General features: G+C 41.0%; 2 protein-coding genes across 7 annotated transcripts in view; one reads left to right on the top strand and one right to left on the bottom strand.

Moving 5' to 3' along the window:
* Positions 1-3,768, bottom strand: part of GrlHz (Gustatory receptor-like Holozoa) — a 45,200-nt gene extending 41,432 nt beyond the window's left edge. Inside the window, exons 1-2 of the mRNA XM_089248571.1 lie at positions 3,644-3,768; positions 3,465-3,520 (exon numbers count right to left, since the gene is read on the bottom strand). Of these exons, the coding sequence (XP_089104697.1) occupies positions 3,465-3,506 (42 nt within the window). The 5' untranslated portion in view covers positions 3,507-3,520; positions 3,644-3,768. The remainder of the gene's footprint in view (positions 1-3,464; positions 3,521-3,643) is intronic.
* An 8,536-nt stretch (positions 3,769-12,304) lies between these two features.
* Positions 12,305-15,224, top strand: part of kto (mediator complex subunit kohtalo) — a 62,203-nt gene continuing 59,283 nt past the window's right edge. For all 6 annotated transcript variants that reach the window (XM_089248468.1, XM_089248470.1, XM_089248469.1 and 3 more), the window contains exon 1: positions 12,305-12,522. In XM_089248468.1, the coding sequence (XP_089104594.1) occupies positions 12,427-12,522 (96 nt within the window). In that variant the 5' untranslated portion in view covers positions 12,305-12,426. The remainder of the gene's footprint in view (positions 12,523-15,224) is intronic.

The raw sequence follows: 15,224 nt of genomic DNA on the forward strand, positions 1-15,224 counted from the left end.
CTTAAGTCAGCCACCTCGTTGGGCAATTTGCCTGTTGTGGCATTGTATTTGTATTTGTATTTGTAAAAATGGGTCACTTAAGTGATCTGGAACAACGATCCATGTGACTTAAGCGATCTTTAACTGGGCTGCGGGTGGCTCAAGTGATCTGGAAATGTGCCGATGGGCCACTTAAGTGATCTGGGAAAGTGCCGCTTGGTTTAATTTTTCAAATGGAGGTTTGAGGTCACCGGCCACATCAGATGACTCCGAGGGCCACAGGTTGAGCATGTATGATTTAGAGCTTCCTACGCCAGCTTGCAGCCGAGTTGCCAGCTGGCTTATCAAAGTTTAACGGGTGGGTGTCTGAGCTGTCTTGTGGGCATCGTGACAGACTCGCATCTTGAGGACCTAGGTTCGAATCCCGCTGGTGAGACGGTGGTGTTTAGCTGAAGTTTGTTTTCCCAACTTCGAGGCTTGTGAGCTGGGCCAACACCTTCCATAGCAGAAAAGCCTCAGCGCAAAGCTTTGACGTCACTGAAGTCGTCCATTTCACCCGTAGCCATTGGATACAGAGCATAGTCCGACGTATGCGAAATCTTTACCTTTTTTCGCAATATATCCAATGACTACAGGTGAAATGGACGACGTCAGTGACGTCACGAGCATCGCGCGGAGGCTTTCTGCTACGGAAGGTGTTGGCTGGGCACCCTGCCAAAAATGCCTCTTCACAGACAGACCTCCAACACAATACTTATAGCAATTTTTTCAGGCATCTGCCACTTCTAATATCGAAGACAGATGGCAGCAGTTCTCTCCAACCAAGGGGGGAAAATAATAGGAGGGAAAAAAACAGAAAATATTATCTAATAATTGGAATGGAAAAAAAAATTCGTTATTCCCCTCAATGAAACATTTATTTTTCCCAATAATTAAAAATTTCTATAATAAAAGAAAAACCAGCGAGAGAAAGTCATTGTATTCAAAAATCTTGAAAAAATATCCCTCAATAAAGGGGGGGGGGGAATAAACATTTTGTGGGAAATAATAATGAAAATAAATCTGTTACCAAAATAAATAAATTCTCCGGAAATAGAATGAAAAACTGTTACCAAAAAATTAATGAATTAATCAGTCTTCAAAAAAAGTGAAAAGAAATTACTTTTCAATAATGAAAAAAAGAATTATAAAACATTTTTTTTTTAAATTATCCGATAATGAAAAAAAATTGTCCAATAATTGAAAAAAAAATCCAATAATTGAGAAAAATAGTTGTCCAATAATTGAGTAATTGAGAAAGAAAAACATTATCCAATGGTTGAAAAAAAAATCCAATAATTGAAAAAACATACACTAACAAAACATCAAATAATTGAAAAAATATTATCCAATAATTGAAAAAATATTATCCAATAACTGAAAAAATATTATCCAATAATTAAAAAAAATATTATCCAATAATTGAAAAAATATTACCCAATGATTGAAAAAATATTATCCAATAATTGAAAAATACCAAATAATTGAAAAAAATATTATCCAATAATTGGAAAAATACCAAATAATTGAAAAAAATATTATCCAATAATTGAAAAAATATTATCCAATAATTGAAAAAATATTATCCAATAATTGAAAAAATATTATCCAATAATTGAAAAAATATTATCCAATAATTGAAAAATACCAAATAATTGAAAAATAACAAATAATTGAAAAATAACAAATAATTTAAAAAATATTATCCAATAATTGAAACATCCAATAATTGAAAAAAAAAACATTATCCAATAATTTAAAAAACATCCAAAAACTGAAAAAAAAGCATGGTAAAAAAAAAACAATAATTGAAAAAAAAACATAAACCAAATCACGAAAACAAAGCATCATCCAATAATAGAAAGAAAAACGTTAATAATTGAAAAGTAAAAAAAAACATTATCCAATAATTGAAAACAAAAACATTATAATCCAATAATTCAAAAGAAAAAATTGTCCATCTAATAATTGAAGAAGAAAAACATTATCCAATGGTAAAAAAAAAAGAAATCCAATAATTTATAAAAGAACATTAAATATATAATAATTGAAAAGCAAAAAAACCTAATCTAATACAATTGGGAGAAAAAACGCTATTCACTAACTATAATAATTAATAAACTAACAATTAAAAATCATCCAACACGTGAGGGGGGGGGGGAATTGACCAATAATGAAAAATAATTTCTCCATCAAAGAAATGAAAAACATTTCTTCAACAATGAAAAAAAAACCATTCTTCGTATTGGAAAAAGTATATTTTCCAATAATATGGGGGAAAAAAAAATTCCTCGAATGAAAGAAAAATTATTTTCTAATACTTTAATTGAGACGATCATATACTGTATAATATCCAATGATAATAAAATTCTCCAATAATTATTTTGGAAAAATAGTTCTCAAATAATTTATATATATAAAATTGAATAAAATTGATTTTCTCTGTGTGTGTTCTCTATACAAATCTGAAATTTTAGACTGATCGTCGCCAAATTTTGCATATATACCAGACGGGGCCCGACTTGAACGATAGGCTACTTTAAAAGTTTGTCAGAGCTGGTCAAATATGCCCGAAATGGACGAAAACTGTCGGACAACAATGGTCGAAATGTTTACTTCGGTTGCAGTGGTTTCCTTGCAACGAGTTTCAGACATGTATATGCCTTTACACAATGATTTGTTACTCCTTTATTGATGCCAGTATTATGTATGACAGTTTATGCCTTTTTAATGGTTTGTCACTTTCTCAATCCTCCCAGTGATTGAAGAAAACCCGGGCAGCTCCGGGTATTATAGTTGGTAAATAATAAACTCATTTTCGGACAATAGTATCGTATTTCCCGGTCTATCCGCCGCGGCACTTACGTTTCGAAAACAAAATTTTGTAGCCCTTGCGGCGCTCACACTGATATGTAGTTAGGCTAAAAAATATTTACAGTAATATTCAGAATAACAATACTCAAACATAAAGAATGTTATAATGATCAAGCATTACGTGGTTTTTAGATATTTAAAATAACATTGAAAGTCAAGAACTCTCATTTCCAGGGCCGCAACTAGGGGGGGAGCAGGCGGGTCTCGTGCCTCGGGTGCTGGACCCGAGGGGGCGCAAATTTCTTTCTAAAACCTCTCCTTCAACATTACAATGCGTGCCTGCCCCGGGCAACCAAGCATCTAGTTGCGGCCCTGCTCATTTCGTATTTCCTCAAAACCACTGGGGTTACGCAAAAGGGAGGGGATGGGGGTTACAACTTCTTTCTCTTGAGCCGAAATTAGTGTTATTTTTCTGGAAAAATCGTAACACCCCCCCCCCCCACACTTTCAGAAGAAAGAAAAAAAATTTTGAAATCTCCCTTGTCCCCCCTTGAGAAAAAGTCTTGCTTAAACGCCTACGCTCAAAACACTGACAGGAGGACCCCTGAGAACACTTTACAGATGAAACTCACCTCTGGGTTACTCGCCGTCCGGATTTTCTGACGTCTACTCATTATATGGAAAATACCTGTTAATGAAAGAAACAAATCAAAAAACTGCGTTACAACGTCATTCATCAGAAAATCGCAGCCAATTGGATCGAATTACAAATAAACGTGCGTAAGTGAGCAGCATCAAATATGAAACTCACCAATTATAAAAACAAGATGTTATTCGTAGATTTTCTCGAAGACATTGATGATCGTGACAGTTTCCAAAAAAAGTGTGACAGAGAAAAAACGCGACCGACCACAAACGGACTTGATATCTTGATGCGATATTTGGAGTTCTTTTCATAAGTTTTATCATTTGATGATCTTTGGAGCTGGTTTTTTTTTTTCTTCTTCTCCTCAAGTGTGAAGTAGAGGAGGGGAAAGAGAAAACAGCGATAAAACGCAAACAACAGGCTTTGCATTCTGTAATTCAGCTCTTGTCACAGCTGCTTCACGAATCAAACTACATGTTATAATACAAATACTGCAACAATGCAAAAATGGCATCAGCCGCCGAGTGAAGAGACGAAAGGGCTTTTGTTTCTTCCAGAGTGGATGACGGGTTCCCTGAAGCTATAAATAAGTCTGATACAGTATTTAATCAGCTTTTTCCAGGTCCCTGACTCGTTCCCTTTGCTGTTATAAAGATATTACTTCACGATGTTACGGGAGATCCGTATTTTACGGGACATTCCCGTGTATGCCTATGATGTTGGCCTATGTCCCGACTTTGTTTACAAAGTTTTCTCCCGTTTTTACTCGAATCAAAAAAGCACTTGCTTACTTGAATTTTATTCTTTACTGAAACTGAATACAGTCCAACCTCTCTATCTCGAAACTGACTTGACCGAAAAAATTTCGAGATAGAGAGTTTTCTACAAGGATGACGTCACTCTCCGCTACCGTACGAAGGTTTTAACAACTGGCTGTTGCGAAGATATATTTTTGGAAAGAGAGAAAATTCAACTGCCCCTGCGGGGAATCGAACGTCCTAGTCACTAGACTACAGAGGCACCGAATCTCTCAAACTTTCCTTGGAGCTCGTGTACACTGAAAGGGACCGTACATGGACGGCCGGACCAGACTCAGGCCAAGCTCACTAGGGCGTTCACCCGGAAAGTGAAAGGACGTGGGTTCGATTCCCCAAGGGGCAGTTGAATTTTCTTTCTTTCCAAAAATATATCTTCGCAACAGCCAGTTGTTAGAACCTTTGTAGAGAGTTTTCGATGAATAGAGTTTTTTTCAGTAAGGAAAGAAAAACACGCTAAAAATGGCGAAAAATTCTCATCGATAAAAATTAAAAAAATACCGTACTATATTTTACAACGTACTATATTGTACATACTAATGAAATTATTGTGTATGTTTTGCACTTTGAGCCTTCTCGTGATTTCATCTATACTAACAAGAGCAGCAAATATTTTGGGCCCTATCTTCTCGGTTTGCCATAGAAAATGATGCAAAGATTTTACAGCGTGGTGCTTAGCATTTTTCACTCTATTACTTCTTTTTCTAATTCTTCTGAAGCATCTTCTGCTGTATTTTCGTTACCCGAGTCGGCCATACATTCAGAAATAATTTTGGTATCAGTTAAGGTGCTGTAAGTTTGTGATGAACTTGTCCGTTTCCACAAAATCGGAAAATGAAATTTCTAGCTTTAAGTGTTTTTTTTTTATTAATGCCCGATGTTTTGCAATTTCGTTTTCAACATCATTCTGAGGATCGTTGGAATTCAAGTGAATCACCAAATCGATCCTCCATAGCTAAGATGACTGATTCCAAATCCGCAGCTTTCCTGAAGCAATTTTGAACTGTCTGTTGGCTGGCTTTTTGTCATGCTGAACAAGCCATCCACATGGCATCAACCCCATATCAAACGTTGAATCCGCCTATGATTGACAACAGCCGTGAACGCAATGGGCTGTAATACGAATAATCTTTTCTTAAGCCGGGTTTTCCTAGGAGCAGGTTTCCTGTGCCGCTCGCAACGTGATTCGCCCAGCGCGACAAGCCGTTCACTCACAAATATAAGAAAACCAGCGTGACTGTTTTCCTACAGAGAGCAATACTGCTCACGACAGCGCTTTACGTCGGACGTGATTGGCCGACTGCTTCTGGAGGAGTCAAATGCGCCGTGCGCCGCGGTTTTGCCGATATTCTCTTCACTCTTGTGTGTTTTATTTCCCTTCCCTTCAAACCGGAGCATGCAGACGACAGAGTAGCTGATGCCAAAGCCATATATTTTATATAGCCGCCCTGATCTGCTGCGCCTCGCTAGGAAAACACAATCGCGTAGCGTGATTATGTAACACGTTTCTGTCGGCGCGAAATAGTCAAATTCGGTTCACGCTTAGCAACAAACCTATTCCTAGGAAAACCCGGCTTTATCAGTTTGTCTCACCTCCGAAGAAAAACCAGATTTGCGCAAAAGAAAAGGAATTTCCGTGTTTTCCTTTTCACTATCATTGGGCTTAGCCTTCGAGATAGAGAGAGTTTTTCGAAAATTGCTTCGAGACAGAAAGGTAAAAATGCGTTAAATTCAGAACAGTAAATGCAAGGACTTCTTTCGTTTTCACCTTGGTGCCCTTTCCTTGTGAGTCCAACGGTGTCGGAAGTGTTATGCACCTGTGAATGCCTCACTGTTAAGCTTTATATGTTTCTGAATGATTTCTGGGGGATGCTCTGATTCCGCTGTGGTGATCGAGTGGTCATTATGGCAGAAACTCGCATCGCGAAGCAGTACCGTCTTGACCTGTGAGCCCACCCTGGAGCCTCAAGAGAAGAGATGCCTCGGAAAAATGAGGAGCGTTTGAACTTTTCGAGAATTTGCCAGATGGGCGTCAGAAAAATCATAATAATAATAAAAATAGCAGAAAACCACAATCTCATAATAAATTAAGAATTCTTCAAAAGTTTTGAAGAAATTGCCACCATTTTACTTACTTAAATATGCACAGCAATATAAAAAAAAATCTGGAAGAATTATAATGGGTCACTCGAAAAAAATTTCAAACGTTAATATTTTTTCAACGACAATAAAGGCCAAGAATCAATTTAAAAATTCAGCAACCCTGGAGTCTCAGAGTGACGTCATTCAAACAGCATGCGATCAGGTACAGTCAGCACCTCCTAGAGATAGAAGGCCTCTGCAGTGCTTGCCATAAATGTCATTCAGACTTACCTAGCAAGTTTGCCACATTTTGACACACAGCATCCTATTTCGTTTCTTCTTATTTTGGCGTAGAATCTTCCTGATTTGCTCACAAATACCGTATAGTGATTGGATGTGGGGCACAGAAATCGCCAATTCTGAGCCCGATCATTTCTTTTCCTCACAACGATGATACTGGCACGAGCGGGGAATTTTTTTCCCCTGAATATTCTGAGAGGGAAAATGGACTACTTACTGACGTAACGAGCAGACTGCGGAGGCCTTCTAACTATAGGAGGTGCTGGTACAGTACAGACAAAGAATGGGGGGGGGGGCCGAGAAGTAAATAACTGGTTTCTAGAAGAAAAAAAGTGAAGGAGCAAAATGAAAATGAGGAAAAAAGGGGAAAAAGAGAAGAAAAATGAGAGCTAGAGCGTGGAAAGAGCGGAATTTATTTTTATAAATATCGCCAAGAAGAATGAGAGGCGATGAGTAGCCAACTGCTGTCATTTTTATTAATTTTTTGCGGCATTAATAATTGCATTCCGCCACTAATTTTTTGGTTTCTATGTATTTCTGGGTGAGATGAATGTTTTCATAATTTTTCAGGACCATACATTGGGACCCTTTCCTTGTCAGTGAAACGCAAGCCCAAAATCCACCATTAGTACTACCGAGTCACACATAAGGTATGTCAAAAATTTATTCCAAAAAAGGGGTGGTCACGTTCACAAAACGCTCACTCTATCACCACATGTAAAACTTGCAAAGAACGTTTTTTGAAGTGGATCGCACCGTCCTTCTTCAGGGACGGTGCGAATTTTCATATTCACATCAGGAAAAGTGAAATGAAGGAACGGAAATAACGTAAGCTTTCCTTTCCATTAAAAACCAGTTCCATGGGTGGAGTTACGTGGTTGCGTGAACCATTTTCGGTTTGTCTACCTTTCCTTACCCCCCCCCTCCCCGACACCAGTGGAATCGTAGAACGTCCCCTTTTGAGCTGGTAGCAGGGGTACAACAACGGGGGAGCAGGCGGGTCCGGTACCCCGGGCGCCTGACCAGAAGGGACGCCGAATTCCCCCTTTTAAGTGTTTCTTCTACATGCAAGGGTACACTAAAATTCCGGCCAGCCTCGGGTGCCAAATTGTCTAGTTGCGGCCTTGGATGGTAGGATGGGCGATGCACACGGAAGGAAACAAAATTAGTTAGTGGGGGGAGTGAGAAAGAGTGTGTGTTCCTACGTTTAGACATCTTGCAATCAGTTAAGCCGGGTTTTCCTAGGAGCAGGTTTTCTGTGCAGCGTGCAACGTGAATCACCCTGTGCGACACCCTTCCACTCACCAATAAGAAAAGCAGTATGACTGTTCTAGCCACTGTGGTTGTCGAGTGGTCATGATGACGGACTCGCGTCACGAAGTCCTGGGTTCGAACCCCACCGTCACCACAGTGGTGGTCGGTTGAAGTTGGTTTTCTGTGATTCCCAACTTCAAGGCGCGAATGCGAGCCGATCTCCCCTTTAAAAAGTCTCCCCACAGAGAGCAACAAACCTACAAACAGTACAAATGCGATTCAATCATAACACATCACTCACTTCACTTCTGAAATATAGATGGCAGCACTGAAAAAAAATCAAACACTACACTACATACGCAGTCAGACTGTTAGGTACACACACAGTTACACTTCCGGCACAACTCACTAGGTAATAAATCGCCTTTAGATGGTGATAGACCTGAGTTATGCACGGTTTGAAAGAAAGAAAGGATGACTGTTCTCCTACAGGGCGCAATACGGCTCACGACAGCGCTTTACGTTGGGGCGTGATTGACCGACTGCTTCTGGAGGAGTCAAATGCATCGTGCGCCGCGCGTTTTGCCGATGTTCTCTTCACTTTTGTGTGTTTTCTTTCCCTTCCCTTCAAACCGGAGCATGCAGACGACAGAGTAGCTGATGCCAAAGCCATGTACTATAATATAGCCGCCTTGATCTGATGCACCACGCTAGGAAAATACAAACGCGTTGCGTGATTATGTAACACGTTGTTGCCGGCGTGAAATTATACTGTTCGGTTCACGCAGCGAAAAAACCTATTCCTAGGAAACCCGGCTTTAAAGATGGGTGTGAGGTGAATCTAGTCTTGTTAAATCAGACTTAAACGCACGAGATTTTCACTCAGAATTTTTAACTTACTTTTTTTGCGTATAAAACTACTAAGAAACAACAAAACTTTAGTTACCATTTTCAAAAACAATTTATTCTACACGGAGCTGGGATAACACAAAGATTCCAACGGAACAAAAACGGAAAAAATCCCGGTTCAACTAAACACAACCGAGCAATAAGCTGAGAAAGACAAATTTCTCACTGTATCTCAGCGAAAATCTCCCCCCCCCCCTCTCTGATGCTTCCCGATGCAAACAAATATCGCAAAAGAAGCACCTCAAAATGCAGCAGTCATTTCTCTAAACACTGATGATATGAAAGCAAACTTTATTTTTTTACTCTTTTTTAACCTAATTTTAAGATTTGAACCACTGCGCAGCGTTGTATATTCGTATTTTAAAAAAAATAGATAAATTTATCATGCTTACAGGAGCCACTTTTGAGTTTGATATTAGATGACATCCCCAACAGTATAGATAAAAACGGGGAATTCCGCTTTAAAGCCCGGTTTTCCTAGGAGTGGGTTTTTTCGCGTCGCGTGAACTGAATCAGACCATTTCGCGTCGGCAGGAACGTGTTACATAATCACGATACGAATTTGTGTTTCTCTAGCGGGGCGCATCAGCTCAGGGCTGTCTTCTGTATGCTCCGGTTTGAAGGGAAGGGAAAGAAAACACAACAAGAATGAAGAGAGAAGATCGGCGAAACGCGCGGCGCACGACGCATTTGACTCCTCCAGCAGCAGTCGGCCAATCACGCCTGACGTAAAGCGCTGGCGTGAGGCTTGTTGCGTTCTGTAGGAAAACAGTCGAACCGCTTTTCCTATTAGTGAATGGACAGCTGGACGACCCACGTTGCGCGCGACACAGGAAACCTGTTCCAAGGGAAACCCAGCTTAAATAGGAAAACCCGGCTTTATGCTGTCGTCTGCTTCAAAAAAAAAAAAACTAAACTGTCGTCTGCCGAAAAAAAACAAAACTAAACTCATCATTCACTTCGGCTTCCCTCTAAAGCCGGGTTTTTCTAGGAGCAGGTTTCCTGTGCCGCGCGCAACGTGATTCGTCCAGCGCGACACGCCATCCACTCACCAATAAGAAAAGCAGCATATGACTGTTGATTCGCCGACTGCTTCTGGAGGAGTCAAATGCATCGTGCGCCGCGGTTTTGCCGATATTCTCTTCACTCTTGCGTGTTTTCTTTCCTTTCCCTTCAAACCGGAGCATGCAGACGACAGAGTAGCTGATGCCAAGGCCATATAGTATAATATAGCCGCCCTGATCTGATGCGCCACGCTAGGAAAACATAGTCGCGTAGCGCGATTATGTAACACGTTTCTGCCTCCGCGAAATGATCCAGTTCGGTTCACGCAGCGCAGAAAGCCTAATCCTAGAAAAAGGAGGAGGAGCAGCTTTTCCTAGGATCAGCTCTTTTCTGTGCCGCGGGCAACGTGAATGGCCCAACGAGAAACGCCGTCCACTCACTCACCAATAAGAAAAGCAGTATGACTGTTTACCTACAGAGCACAATAGGACACACGACAGCGCTTTACGTCGGGCGTGATTGACGCACTACTACAGAAGCGTCGTGCGTTTCACCGATCTTCTCTTCATTTCTGTTGTGGTTTCTTTCCCTTCCCTTTAAATCGGAGCATGCAGGTGACAGAATAGTTGATGTTAGGTTAGGGCCATACATTATGTAGGTGCCCGGAGTTGATTCGCCACACTAGGAAAACACAAACGCGTAGAATGATTATGTAACACGTTTTTGCCAACGTAACATGTTCTAATTCAGTTCACGTGGCGCAAAAACCCTAATCCTAGGAAAACTCGGTTTAAGCAGATTTTCTGTGCCACGTAAAACATGAATCGGCCAGCGCGACACGCCGCCCATTCACCAATAATAACAGCGGTACGACTGTTTTCTTACAGAGCGCAACAAGCCTCACTCCTACGCTTTACGTCGGGCGTGATTGGCCGACTGCTTCTAGAGGAGTCAAATGCGTCATGCGCTAGGCGTTTCGCCCATCTTCTCTTCATGTTTGTTGTGTTTTCTTTCCCTTCCCTTCAAACCAGAGCATGCAGACAACACAATAACTGATATGCCAAGGCTATATATTACACAGCCGCACTGAGCAGATGCAACACGCTAGGAAAACACAAACGCGTAGCGTGATAAAGTTACACGTCTCTGCCAACCAAAATGATCCTACTCGGTTCACACGGCGCAGAAAAACTTGCTCCTAGGAAAATACGGCTATAAGGAACTGAATTGAATGAAAAATTCTGCTTTCTCTACCGGAACTTAATAAGCAGCGCAAGAGTCATCCGTAAAGCCGGGTTTTCCTAGTAGCAGGTTCTATAGCGCCGCATGAACCGAATGGGGCTATTTCGCGGAAGCAGAAACGTATAACTTTGTGATGCTACGCGTTTGTGTTTTCTCAGCGTCTCGCATCATCTGTTCTGTCTTCTGCACATTTACGTATTTTTGCACAATAAAAGATGGAGACAGAAATGAAGGGAAAGAAAGCACATCAAAAGTGAAGAGAAGATCCGCGAAATGCGCGGCACACGACGCATTTGACTCCTCCAGCAGCAGTCGGCCAATCACGCACGACGTAAAGCGCTGGCATGAAGCGTGTTCCGCTTTGTAGGAAAACAGTCGTACCGCTTTGTCTATTGCTGAGTGAGCGGCGTGTCACGCTGGGCGATTTACGTTGCACGCGGCACAGAAAACCTGCTCCTAGGAAAACCCAGCTTAATTTCAAAATTAGATAGCAGTACCGTTTTTTACTGGGGGAAATTTTTTTTGTGGCCAGTTTTATTGGTCGGAATAGTGGCACCATCTACTGTGGAAATTGAAAAAGTGACGTTATTGAGAATGTGCGCGCAGGTGTCCTCATTTCTCAGTTTTCGTCGGATGATTTTATTCAATTTTTTTTTGGTAAAACGATCGCACATCGAGAACTGTTCATCAGTGACTGAGCTTTCACGATTGGCATGTCCTTCTAGTATAAAATAGAATCGTTTGACGTGACATGACGTGCCGTAGCCAAATCTCATCTCGTGGTAGGAGGACTATACTATAATATAGCCGCCCTGATCTGATGCACCACGCTAGGAAAACACAAACGCGTAGCGTGATTATGTAACACGTTTCTGTCGGCGCGAAAAAGTCTAATTCGGTTCACGCGGCGCAAGAAACCTATTCCTAGGAAAACCCGGCTTTAGAGGAGAAATAAAGTAGAGTGAGGGAAACCCTATTTTTCGGGTGCAGACCTTTTTTTTTTAGAGGAGAAATATATATACGTATATAAAGTATATTTCTTATATTTCTTCTCAATGGACTTTTCCATACGGCTCCAGAACAACTTTTCGCTACTTATAAAAATCAGCAACAGATGTCGCTCACACCATCACTACCATATCCGGAGGAGTGAAACCATGGATGATGTTCAAAACACCGGAGACGGTAGGAGCAGAGGAATCGATTCCGTCCTTACCACAAGGCGGTGGTGAAGATGGCGTCCCGTTAAGGTCGATCGTTTCATCGACGACGAGGATGACCAGACTGAAGAGAATTATTTTTGTAAACAAACGAACCAAAAAGTAAACAACGCCGGAAACGATGGCCGTTTCTTCGTGGCTGTTCGAAAAACGGCCGCTGAAAAGATCCAAACTCGGGCCACCGGACGTTTATCCTCAAGATCCAAAACAAAAAGAGGTGAATTGGTTTTTTTTTTTTTTGGATCATCCAATTCATTTACCTTGAGATAACGAATAACAAAATATGTGGAAGATCTCGATTTCCAAGTCCGTTCATTTGTAGATCTTGGGGTGGAGGAAGCATTGGTTCGATCTATTCACGATCTTTGATCTTATTTCAGCGTTGTTATGTGAACGTGGAGTGATCTCTGTGTTATAAACTCGAGGAAAATTACCATTATCCATTATATATGCCAGTGTGCCATCTGTTCTCCGCGGGATCAATTTCATTTACTATCATTGCATTAATGACGCACTTAGTGCTTAAAAATCTTAATTTCAGTCCCCCCAGTAAATTATGTGAGGGGAAGCCAACTCCTCACAATAATTAACAATTGTGTAATGCAACGTACCCTTCCCCCCCCCCTCCTACACACAGGTTTCAGTCCTGTATATACTACTGAACCAGACGTGCATGTCGTCCATATTCTTCTGCGGAACTTCTAACGAATTGGTACATGTTACAATATGTGGGGGTGTGTGCTTCCGTGAAGTTTGTTTCTGTGTAATGTTTGTTATGTGTAGTGCTGCCATTGATTTTTCTAACTATGCACGAAGTGTAATGATTGAATAGTATACCATTGTAGGTCTTTTGCTGTCTGTGGCGAGTCTTTTTAACGGGGAGATTGGTTCACATTAGTGCCTCGAAGTTGGGAAGCCCTGTATACACTGACAACTGGAAACTTTCTGCCCCCCCCCCTCATTATTTTCTTCATATTGGTGTCTCTGTTCACTACATACTGTAGACCCTATACATAGCCCTCAAATCCTTCAGCAGGGCCTCCAGGTTGGGATCTTCCTCAGGCCCTGTCAGTATTTTCACAGGCCCTTCTATAGTTACTTCAAAGAGTGAAAAAGTAAAAAATGATGAGTATTGTCCTGGGCACGTAATTACAATCCCTGCTCTTTTAGTAACACTGGAAGCATTAGCACGCTGGTGATTGGTTACTGTGAGCAGAACAGAAAAGCTAGCAAGACGTCATGAGAGGCAGAGTTTTGGGCAAAACTGAATTTCAAAGTTAATTGACAAAAAATGAAAGTATTTTTTATTGAATTAGTAAATGATAGCTGGAGGCTTGCTTCGTGAGCAGTTATTATTGTCTTCTCGATGCACGTGAACCACATTTGATTAAACCAGATACAAAAATGGAAACATTTTTAGTAAATGACTGCGAAGATGGAAGAATGGGAGAAAAATTTAGATGGGTTTCAAACCAAATCGAACACGCAACCTTCAGTACGTGAGTCTCGTACTATAACCATTACTCCAACGGTTGATCTTGGATTCCAGCACAATTAATTGTATCTATTGTTAAACGTCGCCAGCAAAAATTTCACCAGGAGTGACATAATGGTTCATCGCTCCTTTCGACCAATCACGATACGCTAAATTTTTACAATGTAGCTAGAAGTGTAGGGTTTTTATGTCCTGAGTAATGTCCAGGTGAGTGTCCTGGGTGCCAGAGCTACAGCCCCGCCCTCGTGAGGGTCATAACCTTATATACCCGTGTATAAGCCAACCCCCCTCCCCTCACTTCAGGACCACCAAAACCGCAATAAATTGAAACTCGTGTATATGCCGACCCACAAAAATTCATCTCATTTTAGTGGGGGGGGGAATTGTATATTTTCATGCAAAGAAAAATGAATTGGACTTTCTAATTCATTTCTTTTTCTGATTCTCCAAGATCTATCATCATCAAGTCATCATCGTGGCATTTTCGTTTTCATCTTTCCACTGTGCTATTATCGCCATCATCACTTTTAAAGAGGATGTCGTCATCAGTTTCGTCCATAGTATCACTGATACAACACCTTTTAAAGAATTTGTGATGAGTTATGGGGAAACAGAATTCCATGCCGTGTGAACCCACAGGCGGCCACACTGGGCCAATGTCGGGTGCCTTTAACCCTTTCCGGCGTGGTGTCCCCATAGTGGAACCACCTTTTCAAAATTCCATCAAAAAATAATTAATTTTCTCTCAGGAATACATTTACATCCTATTAACTAGCTTAAGATTTAGATTGTCTGTCAGACAGATGGCAACATCATTCTGGTTTAGTTTTGCAAGTGGTAAAAAAATCCGCCATTCTCTATATTTTTTCGAAGACGTGGAGGTCCTAAATCTTCTAAGAAATGTATGTGCAAGCAAAGCACCAGGACCAGATGATATCTATCCCAGGGTTCTCAGGGAAGGTGCTAATGAATTGTTGGGGCCAGTCGCACAGATATACAGGAGTAGTGTTGCTGAGGGTATCGTCCCGAGAGATTGGAAACTGGCTAACGTTGTTCCGATATTTAAGAAGGGTAGTAGAGAAGTGGTGTCTAATTATCGTCCAGTGAGTTTGACGAGCTCCCTCTCGAAAATTTTGGAAATTATCATCAAAAGGCAGTTTGTGAAGTGGATAGACGAGAATAATGTATTGTCGGATAATCAGCATGAGTTCAGGAAGGGGAAGTCATGTGTAACTAACCTCCTTTGCTTCTATGATTACGTGACTAAGGCTTTGGGTAAGAGCAAAAATGTCGACGTTGTTTACCTTGATTTCCAGAAGGCATTCGATCGGGTCCAACATGGCAAACTCTTGAAGCGTTTACACGAGATTGGAATAGGGGGGCAACTTGCTGAATTGGATAGAATCGTGGTTAAGAGATAGGTC

Source organism: Pholcus phalangioides, unplaced genomic scaffold, assembly GCF_987345545.1.
Source record: "Pholcus phalangioides strain wild (caught in Gottingen) unplaced genomic scaffold, Ppha-v1.0 ptg000020l_1, whole genome shotgun sequence".
NCBI lineage: Eukaryota > Metazoa > Arthropoda > Arachnida > Araneae > Pholcidae > Pholcus > Pholcus phalangioides.